Source organism: Rhopilema esculentum, chromosome 13, assembly GCF_057945365.1.
Source record: "Rhopilema esculentum isolate cy_ngs chromosome 13, ASM5794536v1, whole genome shotgun sequence".
Lineage (NCBI taxonomy): Eukaryota > Metazoa > Cnidaria > Scyphozoa > Rhizostomeae > Rhizostomatidae > Rhopilema > Rhopilema esculentum.
The window spans coordinates 10,044,926-10,059,343 of record NC_142827.1 but is presented as its reverse complement, the minus strand read 5'-3'; the positions used below and the strand labels follow the sequence as shown (position 1 = coordinate 10,059,343).

At 35.2% G+C, this 14,418-nt stretch overlaps 1 protein-coding gene across 2 annotated transcripts in view; it reads left to right on the top strand.

Annotated features, from left to right (window-relative positions):
* LOC135692158 (fibrocystin-L) overlaps window positions 1-14,418 on the top strand; it is a 58,339-nt gene that overhangs the window by 7,659 nt on the left and 36,262 nt on the right. For both annotated transcript variants that reach the window (XM_065210213.2, XM_065210211.2), the window contains exons 2-8: window positions 8,765-8,797; window positions 10,791-10,862; window positions 11,117-11,258; window positions 11,866-11,974; window positions 12,611-12,668; window positions 12,946-13,036; window positions 13,347-13,400. In XM_065210213.2, the coding sequence (XP_065066285.2) occupies window positions 8,765-8,797; window positions 10,791-10,862; window positions 11,117-11,258; window positions 11,866-11,974; window positions 12,611-12,668; window positions 12,946-13,036; window positions 13,347-13,400 (559 nt within the window). The remainder of the gene's footprint in view (window positions 1-8,764; window positions 8,798-10,790; window positions 10,863-11,116; window positions 11,259-11,865; window positions 11,975-12,610; window positions 12,669-12,945; window positions 13,037-13,346; window positions 13,401-14,418) is intronic.

The window sequence follows — 14,418 nt, the reverse complement described above, 5'->3', positions numbered from 1 at the left end:
GAGCTTTTGCTTTTCAATGCTATTTAATGACGTTATTGTGTGAATTCATTGGCAAAGAGTTCTATGAAGAAACCTGTTCTGTCGAAGAAAATGGCAGTTGCGGCTGCCCAAAAAATCTCACACTAGCCACCATTGTCGATTTGATAATTCTATCATGTATACTGAAAGCCAATTTTGCCACCTTTTATCATGTCTGTCGTTACCAATCTTATCAAGCAATACAAACATTAACGTTTCACACCGTTTTCGTATTTTTGCTTGTGATACAATTCCGAAAACTGTAATATCGGAGTCAATGTAGGACATTACGTCAGAAGTCAAATATTGATATCACGCGACTTTTCGCAATTTTGAGCCAAATCTACTTTCATATCAAACTTTTTTATCTTTCTTCAAGAGAAAGATCTATCTTTTTATTGTCAGATGGCATTGGCACCTATAGACTTTGGGATGGGAGGGGAAAAGGGCATATGCCCACAAACCTTTCATAAGTTTCATAAGAAAAAAAGTTTAATTTGCCTTTCTCGTAGGTGCCAGTTTAAGCATGTCCCCCTACATTCAAAATACCTCCTACAACTATGATGGCACTTCCTACAACTATGATTTCAAAATTAAGACTATTTTAAGCTTTTCCTTAAAGCAAAGTTTTCAAGGAAATGCGTAAATGGCAAGTCTTATAATAACATCCTGACAGATAATGCCAAGCTTTTGCTTAGAGATTTCCTACTGTCAAGTCCTTGAATTCTTGCTGTAGGCAAAGGCCTATATAATTAGCATCTGAAAGTCCTACAATGACAAGTTGAGATTTGCTCCTGACATCTGAAAGTTTTCGATTGTTTAACATTTTTAAAATTGTAAACAGGCACCAAGTAAGATTTCAAATTCTTATTTTCACAAATTAATGACAATGCTTCACCTGCCGACTAGTCTTATTTCCCTTATTGTTGAAAGGGAAAAGATGCATGTAACAGAAACATTGATTTAGTTTATTCTTTAAATCTAAACTTTGTATAAATAAACATAAATGGTTTATAAGACAAACAGCAGCAATAAATGCCGATTTGTTAACCTTTCAATCTGATTCTTCTTGTCTTTTTATTCATTTTTCGTTTCAATCTATTTCAACGTAAACAACAAAGAATATAAGTTTTTTCTGTTTTCATGAATTACTATAAATACTCGATCCCTAAATTGTTTATACTTTGTCGATCAGTAGGGGTCTATTCTTCGATTGTTACGTAAATCCCGCCTGTGCAGTAACCTAAAAAAACTGATTGATTTGCACTAAGCTTCTTTGCTTCTGATATACGCAATACACATTCACTCTTCTACTGATTAACAAATACTGTCCACTGTAATAAATAAATAATAATGAATAAGAGGAATATTTATACAGGGGAAAAACTTGTCAATACAACGATTATTGTTATCAATAAGGGCCCTGTTGTGGTTGAAGCTTTTACGTCGTTATTTGATGACGTCATTACATGCTTAGTTTTCTTCAAGGATAATTAGTTATGAATCTTTGGTAGTTATAAATATTTAGGTTGGTGTGAGCTCATGAGACATATCTGATGACCTGCAACCGAATTGAATATTAAAATAGTATTGCAACTTCTTGTTATTTATTATTCACTTTCAAATTATGATTTTTTAATTTTGCGGTTCACTGAATCCGTGCGCCATTTCAAGGATTGCACGAAAATGCAGGACGACCTGAAACATCTCGAAATATCACCATATTTTTTAAATATCGTATGTTTGCGTCTGAGTAAGAAATGTCAGATGGTAACCAAATCATTATCATGAGGGTCTTCTCGAAGGTATTTCTCCCCCTCTTGATCCCCCGTCTCCACCTTTTCCTCTCAAGCGCTTCTTCCTTCACTAGTTCCTTCTCTGCTGTTATCTTCTCAGATAATCTTTGTCAGTATGTTGATGGCCTTCTCCGTCCAAGTTCTGCCATCTCATATTTCTTAATGCCTCACTCACTGTCGCTCTCGGTTCCGACGTTTTGACATGCCTGTACCATTCCAAAGTCCTCTTGTTCCATCCCTTCACCATTCCAAAGTCCTCTACCCTCAGTCTCTTCCCTTACTTCTTGTTCGTTACTCTGTCAAACAAGGTCACCTTCTCGATAGCCCCCAATCCCCTGGCCTGTCCAGCTTCCAAACATTCCCCCACATCCGCTCTATACTGTACAACTTTGATTTCGCAGAGAATGAAAGCCATCAATATTCTTTCACACACTTTTATCTTGGTTCTTTTCGTGAATTTCTTTTAAAGGATAGCTGAAATCTCTGTTTGTTCAATGCGACCTCCTTACGGAGTTTTGCAATTGCTGCTGGGTCAGCTACCTTGTTAAGCAGGACCCCCAGGTACACGAATTCATGGACCTGTTCAACAATCTCCTCTCCCAGCATCAACTTCCCTATTCTCCATCACCAGGTCACCGACCCTCATCCATTTGGTCTTCCTCGCGTTCAATTTAAATCCATTTTCTTCCAGTTTATCATTCCACCTCACAATCAATTCCTGTCATTCCGTCAGACTTTCTGCCATGAGAACGGTCTTATCTGCAAACATAACGTGCTTACCACCTGCATCTGCTGTCACATATTTCTTCATCAATGCAAACAGGAATGGACTCAATGCCGAACCCTGCTTAACCCCATTCGTCACATTCAAACTGCTCTCTGCACCCGCAAACTATGGCAAACAAATGCTGATAGAATACCTATACCTAATTGTTTGCTGTTTGTCTCGATTGCTAATAGAAAAAAAATAAACTTCTGCTAAATATTACACCCTCGCTTGTTAAGACGCCTGCTGTTTATCTTTTTTCTTTTGAATATTCTTAGATTGTCGCTATTTTTTCTTTGTTTATAAAATTTTACCAGTTTTTTACTGACTATTAGCTGCTATTCTCTAATGATTTTCTATGACAAAATTTACTTGTTGCAAATACTGTTTCCTTGAAAGGTACATTTCTTTCGACTTTCTTTCAACTTTGAGAAGACCATTACGTATTGTCCTGTTTAGGGTTTATTAATGTACATAAAAACTAGTATTGATGAGCTTGTGTGAGTTCTGAGGTGAACAAAAATATGTTACGTAATTTGCTTGCGGAAAGCCGTCCCTTTCTGCAATACTATTCATCTGAAAAATTTATCTATCAACATTAAGATAGAAACCACAGGTGCCATCTTTGTGTGAGCCTTAGATACTATGGCTTGGCAACAAACTGATACTACATCATTAATTTACATCCACGTGTAGAAATAACATTATCTTATGCAACTTATGTTTTGGTCTGGGACTCTCGGCTGTTTATCTCTGGCTATTAAGATTATTATGATACCCAGAATCTAGGCCTTTGTTACAAGAAAACAGTCAATATTAGGTCCCTGTTACTATCCTGGCACCCACGCACTATTGGCGCTATCATATCCTCCGGTGATTAAGAAATGAATGGAAAGAGCCTCTCTCATGTACCGAAACAGTGAAGGTAATATGATTAAACCCCACCGCAGCGAAAAACTATCCTTAATGCAAAGGGAGCGTACAACTTTTCTGAAAGTGTTCATACGACGAAATACACAAGACCGTCAAAAATTGTGTTGCTTCGTACATGAAAACAGACTTCAAACGGAAAATTGCATTGTACTCGTTTTTCAAAAGTTTTCTTTGAAATGTTGGTACATAAATCTTATAGCCAATATACCAATCCGTGAATGAATACAACTTTAAGCACAATGGATAGGCTTGAACTCTATGTAACTGCAATAAAACTACCGAAAAAGAGCTTAAAGGCTAGACATGATCCTTGTGGGCACTCGTGGGCCCTCCAGTTTTCACTTTCAATAGAACGCAGTAAAGCGTCAAAGTTTTGGCAATTTGAGGCTGTCACTTTTGAATAATAAGACTAGACTCAACCTTTACTGGGCTTTATTTATCTTGACAACACATTTTTAGATTTGGTGCCAATTTGTTTTAAAACAGATATAAAATATTGCTTTATTCCCTGTTTTAAATGCGGTTTTCTTATAAAGTACATTTTATAGGCAATACTTTGGGCTTCCAAGTTCTAAAAACCTTACTCATAGCGAGAATACAAAATGCAAATATTTCCATTGCAGCAATTATTAGTGCAAATATTGGTGATTTACTCGTTACAACCTAATTTACACATATTTGCATGTTTTTGAAATTTTCGTTGAAACAGCCAACGCTGTGACCTGCACTGTTCTGTTTATGGAAGACAATAAAGTGATGCAGTTTGATAGCAAATTCATTTGACACTAGTTCATGCATCAAAATGTCGTTAAACTCTATTTCTCACCTCCATCTTAATTTGTTTAATTAAGGTATTATGGTACCAAAAATGCCTAGCATAACACAAGTTGTATTTTATGCTACCTAAAGTTGTATTTTATGGGAAAGTCTGATATACCAATCTGATAAAAGAACAATCGTTTTTTCAACCTCTTTTTATGAACTACGTCATCTGAATGTTTGATGATCAAAATTATCTGCATTTATGAGTTTGCATGATCGAAGCATCGACATGACCAGACAAAATTCAAGCTGCTCTTAAATTTCAAGGTTCAAGGTTAAGAAAGCATTTTATACTCTTAAGCGCATTCTCACTTTATGAACTTGCTATAAAATTGCGTTAATCTTATAGCAAGAAAATTTTTAGGGTCCCTTTGGCCATGAAAAAACCTTTTGAGATTCCATTTTAAATTAGCTTGTGATTTTTCCAAATTGCTTCTTAAATTATTGTGGGTACACAATGAACTTAGTTAAACTCGTCGAGCATTGACATAATTCTAAAACGCGAAACCTGTCTTAGCATTTTGTTAATTCAAATCCAACAAAGAGTAACGAGCTAATGCAACATAAAGCTTCAGCAAACAAAATGAAAATTCAAATGGATTTAAGACGATTTTTATATTCCTCATGAAAAGTGACAAGATTGTGTCTGCTCTATGTACTGTTGGTTTACTTCAACAAGTAAAGGAAACCGTTTATCTTGAATGCTTTATTTATGTCAACAAACTCCTCTGACCTGAGATTGCACGACTTTTAATAAGGCCGAGTTGGCTCCAGTCCTCTGCAATCTTTTGAACCATGCATTTCCAAAGAGGCTCAAACGATTTGGGGAAGGCTGAGAAAAACCCAAAGTGAATTATCTCATCATGTTTGGTTCTCCACTGTAACAAATATTTGGCAACATTCGGTTGAAGTAGATCTGCGGTATGTGTATCGTAAAATGCCTGGCTATCTCGTGGCACCGATGCACTGTAATGGAAAAGGACTCATAGTTTTGGTCACGAAGAAAATCTCTGAAGGACAACCCTACTATTTCCATACTCAAGGCTGTTGGAAGCGGGGCGATAGGAATCTTGAGCCCTCCCCCCAATAATTGTCAATTTGTTCTATATTTCCTTTCCCAAATATGAATTTACAGTCCGACGACACTGATTAATCGAATGCTCTAATTTTGTTAGGCTTCACTTGACTTCTGCATGTAATTTCAAGACAAGGCTTACATGAATGCATCTAAAGCTTAGCTTCTGGATCCCATCAAAATTTGATAGCACATTTAGAATTAGCTTTAAAGCGTTTTAGTAAAACATTGGTTACTCTGGGCATCAGAGCCCCTAAGAACCTGAGTCGATTTTCAATTTACCCCTCCTCTATCCAACCTGATTCCTTAGAGGCTCTGGTGCCCAGGGTAAACTTTGAACTGTATAAGAATGAAATATTCAAAAACATTTGAACCTCCTTATATTTGATTCCCAGTTACAGAGAATCTATAAGTCCGCCTTCGAATGGGTTTTCTTAATTGTGCATTCAGAAAAGTAGGCGCACACCAGTTAAACGAAAGCAATGTCAAATTATTTAGAATATTTTGTTATTAGAATATATTCAAATAACAAATATATTTAAAGTTTTCAGTGAAAATAGGACGAGCTTCCTTGAAGTATCTTAAAGAAAACTTCTAGGGTAGAACATTCCAGAATGTTTAGGCCTAACTGCCTTAAATTCCTGCAGATTTTGTTTACTTAAAATGCCTTTGATATACTTTTTTACATACCTGGCTTCAAAACACTAACAAAACTTCTAGTAATCTACCTACATTCGATTGTATAAAAGCTGTCATCAACTATACTACACTACCACGATGCTTTGAAAATAAAATAAGCTTGTCGTTTTCCATTTTCATGTTTTAAATCCTAATCATATTACAAGACAATCATAAATATTTTCTGAAGATAAATCCAGTTTATTGCATTAACATGACCACACCATTCTAAGTATAAGGGCTGTCAAATCTCATTTCACGTTTCCATGACGATGAATCTTAAGCCTCGCAACCACTTAGCCTCTTCTTTGTCTCATGGTGGCTAAAATACGTCTTTAGTTATCTGAAACAGCTTTCTCTATTTTGGCAACCATTATACGACTATGATATTGTTTATAGAAACTTTTCATCCTCACTTCTTATCACAAATACAACAGAAGACCGACCCGATAACGCTCAACTGATACATTGCACCGCAGACATTGTAGTACCTGAAGAGAACATCCGCTTGCCATTGCCTTTTGCAGTTGACTGTTTATGACACAAAACGGTTTTAAGCCTTATTTGCGCCCAATGATTTGGTCTTCAGAAGTTGCCTCCAGGGTAATTGCTCGTGCATTTTGCAAAGTTTTCCTTCTATGTCTCCAGCTTCTTAGATCGGTGAAGACCTAACTCTTTACCGTGAAGTGAAAATAATGTTTCTTCATGTAGTCAATTTTTAAAAATGGATTGAAATACTTTAGGGACTGGAGGGGTTTAAATGTTCGGGGAGTGGCTATAAGAAATATGACTTTTAGATGGTTTCAAGTACATTTGTTTTAGTTGTTGGGGAGGCTTAAACACCACAAGGTCCCTCTTTGTTGGCTCACTTACGATATTCCTGAATATTTAACGCTTAAACAAACACATCGAGAGATCTAAAGGGGAAATGGGGTAAGAAATGAAAACATATACTCATCACTAACAGAAATCTGGCTCGTATTACAAGAATAAAGCTATTTTGGCAATTTTGCTAGCTGCAGTGTTTACATAACTTGTAAGACAGTTTGCAATACTAATGACTAAATGGCATCACAGTGTGTGCAACGAAGGATAATGGGTTGCATTTGTTGAAGAATGTATCAACTGATCAAATATTCGCAGCAGTTTCGTTGAACCATATGGAGGCAGTTTTGTTAATTTGGTTTACTCAAAGTCAGATCAAAGCAACTCAAGTTAGCTTGGGATAAATTTAGATTTGCCTTGAAGAAAATCAGGATGAAAAGCAATAAAAGAAAGAAGTGCAAAAAAATGAAAGTGAAAATTAAAGAAAAAAATGAACTTTGGTTTAAAGAAGGCAAAAACTCTTTTTTTTTGCTTGTATCGATCATACAAGCTTTAAGTCTAAATAAAAATTTTCAATCATTTGTAAAGTGAGATCCGATTTATTCTTCGTTAGAATGATTTGCCATATAATTAACATAAGCCAAGTCTTCCAAATAAAGCTAGTTAACGCTTTAATAGAATAATTTAATATATTAATTCATTAACAATATTATCTAGAAAACATTTGCATTTTTAAAAGAGAAGAGACGAGAAACTTTCTTCAACTTGAAAGATGGAGAATCGCAAATCCCAGCAACTATCGTTCCTTAATTCGTGTAGTTGTTTTTACCCTAGCTTAGTTTTTATCCAGTAACCATATGGAGATATTAATTCATGGTTATAGGCATCGATCCCTGTCCAGCATTACCGTTACTTAGGGAATCCAGGGTCACTTAGACAACCAATTTTGGATCTCGTAGGTGCAAAGCGCGGCTTAGGTAAACTAATTGATGTGTTTTGCTGTATGCAAATAAACATGTGTTGAAGACATAAGTTATGTAACAAAGTCAGTAGCCGTGGGTTGATGCGAGGAACAAAGCTTTCCTAGAGTTGAATTCGATCATTTGGATACAAAATATGTTCGAAAGAAACCATTCTTGAAATACTTTTTTAGATTCCACAATTCCCAGTTGTTGAGGTACTGTCTGTAAACAAATTTCTATGAATATTAAATTGAGCTAGCTTATCATCTTGTTCTTCTTGGACAAGTTCAATTAGCATTCAAGAAGATACTTCATACTTGATATGTTATAACATTCATATAATAAAGATACAGTTTAGCTCGTAATGTTATAACATTGATATAATTTCTCGTCACTGTTGCTAGCTATTTTCTACCGAAAATTTAACACGATCAATCTTTTTTGCACCCTGCATTTTGTGCACACTCGCGATAAGCTGCATAACTAGTAAGAAATTTCAATTATTGAAGCGGAAATCTCAGAATTTAATAAGAAGTTTACTGTTCTATTAAACTCAGTTTTGATCAAATATGCCCGAAAGATGTCACAAGCATCACGTTTCTGGTTGGTGCATTCAAATTATTTATAGTATAAATGATTAAATCGACGCCTGGTCTTGTTTCAGAAATTTTTGTAAAATTTTGCCCTCCCGCTCTTATTCCTAATTTTCTGTAACAAGGTCAAGTTACAAATAGCCCCTGTCACCTTGCTTGCCCCTTGACACAGCCTCGTTGACTCGCTTCGTGCTCTCACCTGTGTTTAAATGCGTGGGTGCAACGGTATACCCGTCACTTTTCATCACGCTCCGTCATGGAAAGATACAAAATGATGCATCTTTCTTTCCTTGCAGGCATTTTGCATATCGCCGCGGCAACAAAGCTTGGTAAGTCGATTTCAGTGTTACTTATCACTTATTAAATAATTCTCATACATAGTATACAAAACATTTAGATTGAGATGCCAATTGTCTTTTGCAAAAATAAAAAAGGCGTTTAACAGTCGTGTTCCTTGCAGGGTTTTAGCAATCGCTGCTTGTTTGAAATGCATTTGCAGCTTAAGCATTCTATTTTAGATTTCTGTGACTTATATCAAACATTGAAATGAAGATAATGCTCGATATTACCAAAAATTAATAACTCGTTTTGTGATCTTAAGGGTTTTGCTTATCTTAAGAAGTTTAAATGCTTCAATCCCCCCGTAAACATTAAATGACATTTGATTTATCCTATATTATACAAATCATTTGCCGGGTGTTTTAAAAGTACAAAAGGGACTATTAGAGTTAGAATTTACCGACTACAATTTCACAGCCAAGTGACCCAAGGAGGGTATATGCGGTCCAATAGTTGGCAACAAAGTCACCTTGGCTTGCAAACGTAAGAGTCCCCTGTAACAGAGAATGCTACAGCTGCTTACTGGAACGTTTTAGATACCTTCAATAAAAATTGAGTTATTATCGATCGCAAAGCGGAATATTACATTTACATTTCGATTTGCGCTAAAATGGATTTTGAATTAAGCTGCAATTTGTAATTTGTACTCATGAAAGAATCCTATTCAACTACTCTTAGTGCATTTCCTGCTTGAATGTGTGCGATTGGCATTCGTTAACCCGTAATAATTTTAAGAAATCAAGAAAATATTAGCTTTTAGTAAGGTCATTGTGATTCTTTCAATTTAACATTGTGTGTTTAGTTTTCACTGATGCAACTCTCACATTCTTTTCAAACAGATTAATCAGCTGCTATTTTCGCAAATTTTTCCTTCTTGGACAAACTGTCAATTTAATCTTTATTTTGCTATGCTACAGAAAATATTTACCTTAAAATGACATTAATAATTCATTGAAATTACCTATCTATTATTCATATAGGGGTTTAAAAATTCAGTAGAGACCTCGCAATTAAAGTGTCGTTTTTATTGGTTATAGATAATAAGAACTTGTCAAATATCAAGCTTCGAAATTTATGAAAATGTTTGGAACAGTGACTATGCCTGGTCGGCAACTTTTTTTATCGAAAATCTTTCAGATATTCATGATTTTCTTTCCTATCAAGAACAAGAAAATATAGACCCTATAAGCTGACAGATAAGAAGGGTTGTTCTAGCCATAACCCATAAATCGTTCAATGGCAATATTGATCCCATTCGATGTGACAGCTTGAAGTATTCTATCTATGCGCCAATATTGAAACCGGTGTTCATATGTTTCCCTTATGCGAAAAAACCGGTAACTAAAAAGCATATTCCATATCGATATCTATAGCTCGAAAGGATGGACTCTTTAAAACAAAATGATACAAAATGGAATACGGATGCAAATAAGAATCTGATGTTTGTCTATTTAGGGGACTAGACGTTTTTTCTCGGAAAAATTCGTAGAAATTAGAATCGAGGTTGCAAGAAGAGGATCAAAGGCCATGCTGTATGGAGTAAAATTCTGACATATTAGATGAAAGTGTGGGCAAAAACACACAGGGCTGTAATGGGATAAAGTACACCAAAACCGGTCAAAATTTTGGCTAGATTCACGCCTGGATCCGTACTCGATTTTAACAGTTTGCTAAAAGTCACTTGTGGTCTTTTTCGTTTGTTTTGGCACTTCCCCCAACCTGAATGAAATGGCCTGTTGCCCTGGGTACCAGAGCCTTGTGAGGATAAGAATAATTAGGCAAAGTTGATCCTTGTAAGAATAATTACAACATCCATTATCTGTTTCTTTGAAGCTATTTATTTCTATTAAACTTGTTTCTCTGGTGTATTTCGAGAGAGCACCGAAGCTTAGACCTGTGATCATTGGCTGTAGCTGCGCAGCAAGTCAACAGCAACAACATCAACAACATTTTAATAATCGATATCAATTTTATCAATTTCAGGTGAAGTCTCCAATTTGATACCAAGCTATGGCAGCCAGCGTGGAGGAACTCTGCTTCAAATCAGAGGATTTGGTTAGATTGATTGTTGTTATTTGTACAAGCATCAGTAATGTGTGCCCCTCCCCATTTACAGTAGATATCTATTAATCCATTTAGACTATTAGTATTGGGCAAAGAAACAAATCTAGTCTAGGGATATCCCCTTCTAGTTCTAACCTCATGGGCACTGCTTTAAAATTCTAGTTAAACCACCGTACAAAATGACTCTGTATATTATTTTCCTATGATGGCCTATTAGTTTTCAAAGTATATGCTTTAATTTGCAGGGTTTTCCGCTGATCAGTTCAGTTTTGACGATCCCACCAAAGGGAATGAAGTTGTCTTCATTCACACGGTCACTGGGAGAATTCTTGGTTGTGACATAGTCTCAACAGATACAAATGAAAACAGAATCTTGTGTGAAACTCGGTGAGTGACATTGTTCTCTCAACATCCTGTCTTGTTATCTTGGTCATTGGAACATTGATATAATATACATACAAGGGGTCAAAAACATTTAAGCACATTTAGAATAACAGGGGATCAGAAACATAGAATCCAACTAAGTTAAGCAATTTTTCATAAATTATTGGTTTTGGATAATTTTATACAGTGACAGGACCCAAAGAGAGACTAGGGGGGGACATCACCCCCTCCAGTTGTTGGTTGTATCAATGTTATAATTCATTTAAGTTTAGTCGGAAAATTTTGAGGAGCAATGATATTTTTGAAAATCATTCTTTGTGATATGATTATTTCATTATGAATTTGCCTTTAAGTAACCAAAACTTAGCCATTGGTATTCCTTATCGGAAAAAAATTGGCTTCCATGCTGGTAAAAGAGTGTTGCCTTATTCCAAATGGGGCATGACTGGCACTACCAATGAATTTATATAGAGTTTAAAATCATTTTAATGCAACTTAAAAAAGCTGTTTTCCCTAATACCATTCATTTTTTTAATTGCAATAGTTTCATTTATATTTGTGTGTAATCAGATGAAGGTGCAAATTTTTAACGCTGCTCCTCATAACTTAGATCATCCCCAACTGGAGATGCTGATTATAAAGTCAAAATCAAAGTGGATGGCAAGTGGCTGAACAATGATGCTTGGGGAACATATTGTGGAGGAAACTGCATTTTCAGGGTAGGCCATTTTAATGAGTTACTTAAGATACCTCCACTCAGTTAACTGTTATTATGTGAGACAAAGCAGCTGTGAGTACACATTAGGAGGCTTTTTTACCATTCATAATCCTGACAAAGACTTATTTGCCAACAAAAGTTATCCATTCAAGAGCTTTGTTCATTCATGCAAAAAAGAGTTTTTATGCTCCCATTGGTTACCTAAACATATAACAGTCAGTTCAGTTTTTTCATTGACAAATATACCCAAGTACAGCCAAGAATACATAAAACATCACCTAAATAGCAATTTAACAAATAATTTACATAGAAGATACAAACTACATTTAAGAAACATACAAGAGATAAGAAAGAGCTCCTTAAAGGATAAACTTATTAAGAGAGAGCCCCCTTTAGACCCACTAGTTAAATTTGAACAAAGTATTATTTGTATAAAGAAAGAAAGGAGAGAAAGAAAGAGAAAGAGAGAAAGAAAGAATTAAGAAAAACGTATATTTGAATTAAGATCGTATATAAATATATATCTGTTTTTTGTGACTCAGATAATCTTTCCCCAGGGCTCTGTATGTTGTTCCTTTTTCTAGAGTGTGAAGCAATACAAATATCTACAATTAATTATTTTCTAATTTCCAAACAGTATCGCAATTACCAAACTGCAACAATAACTAAAGTTGAACCCCAGAGTGGATTGCCAGGTAAATGGTTTTGCTTGAATTATTTTTTGTTCGAGATAAAAAAATTCCTGATGTTAAAGGGTTGATAAGTTATCCATCTATTGCTATATCAATTCCAAGGTCATTCTTTTAAAAATTCCATTCTTTTGAAATCCCAGTTTACTGTTCCAAAGTTTTTCTTTGAACAAATGTTCAATTTAACTTTGTTTGCTAGATTTTAATCCATTTTGTTGAAAAACATTTTGGTGCGAAATAGTTTTTGATTAAACTTTATAGTCCTATTCAATGCATATTCTAGGGACCATTATAAAGATAAATGGAAAGATCCAGACAATCCAGATTAGCAGGTTGTCCATTGGTTTTGACCCAGAAAAAGCAGAAATCAACAAGTAAGTCTTCAGTTTGAGTTCCATCTCTAGTCATTTCATTTAAAAGTTAAAATCAAAGATTAAACTTATTTGGGAAAGGAGAAAAGGAGCATATTCTCCAGAGAGTTTTATCAATCATGTTAAAATAAAGAGCATAGATGATTTCTATTCACATGATTTTAAAGCTTTGTCTGCTTCATAGTTTCTTTAATTGATAAATTCTAATGCAAAGAAGGCATTTGCCAAACCATGACTAAATGTGCTTTTTATCTCCAACATATGCAAGAATTCCTTGACTTCTTATTGAGCCTTTCCTATGGTTGTGTTTCAGAGCATTTTTTGGCAATGAGATCTGTGAGCCATTCAATGTTGCAACAAATGAGCTGTATGTATATTAGCATATTTTTCTTGCACTTCTAGCTTTATGTCTATCACTCTTAGTTTTGTATCTATTACAAACCAACTGTGTGATTTTTGCCTCCATTTCGTAATTTTCTCATTCATCCCTTTAATGATCTTGGAAGATAGAGATTACCTTCTAAGAATATTAACGTGTAAACCGCAAGCACAGCAGGAGATTTGACACCAAATGTAAAGTAATTTGACCAAGTTGTACAGAATATCATGTGATATACTATTTCAGTACAGTTTACTTAGACCTTGTGACTTTTGAATAAAGTTAAAATTACTATTGATTCATTACTTAGGGATGTTTAATTTACTCGTTCGAATGATAGTTGACCTATAGACAAAATGAGTTCACCACTTAAAGGCTCTTAAAGATAAACCTGGCTGCCTTTGTTTCATTAACACACTGGTACAGAAACTGGAGTACAGTGATGGCTGGCACGAAAATAAGATTTTACTAGTAAAGCAAACTAATTTTAGCAGAGCGAACCAGCTAGAGGAAGGGTGGCACAGGAGCATGATCCCTGGAAAATATTTGTTTTTTAAAGCTAATATGGCCAAATAAGCTTTTAATGGTGGGTCAGATGTTTTCATATGATACCTCAGTTTGTTTGACGTTATGTGATATTGCCAGCTGCAGGGGTAAAATGGCCTCGCAGCATTTTATTATTAGAAAGAGGAATCTGGTACTGCGAACGATTTTTTCATTGTTGGATTGTCGAAAGACAAACGATTCTACGTCAGGTTGAGTCACAAATGGCAATAGGACAGACTTCTGCAGTACTGGATAAATGAGGTCTAGTACTGTGGTGTACATAAAGGGCTTATTCAATGCCAATCTTTCAATAAGAATTAAGATAGGAGGGTCAGAATTAAGATATGGTATATTCTGCTGCTGTTCCCTTTTTTGCCATTAATTCAATTATCATAGAAAAAGTCAAAATCCTACAATACAAATTATTTCGAGCTTTGAAAATAAAATGGGACTAGACTGG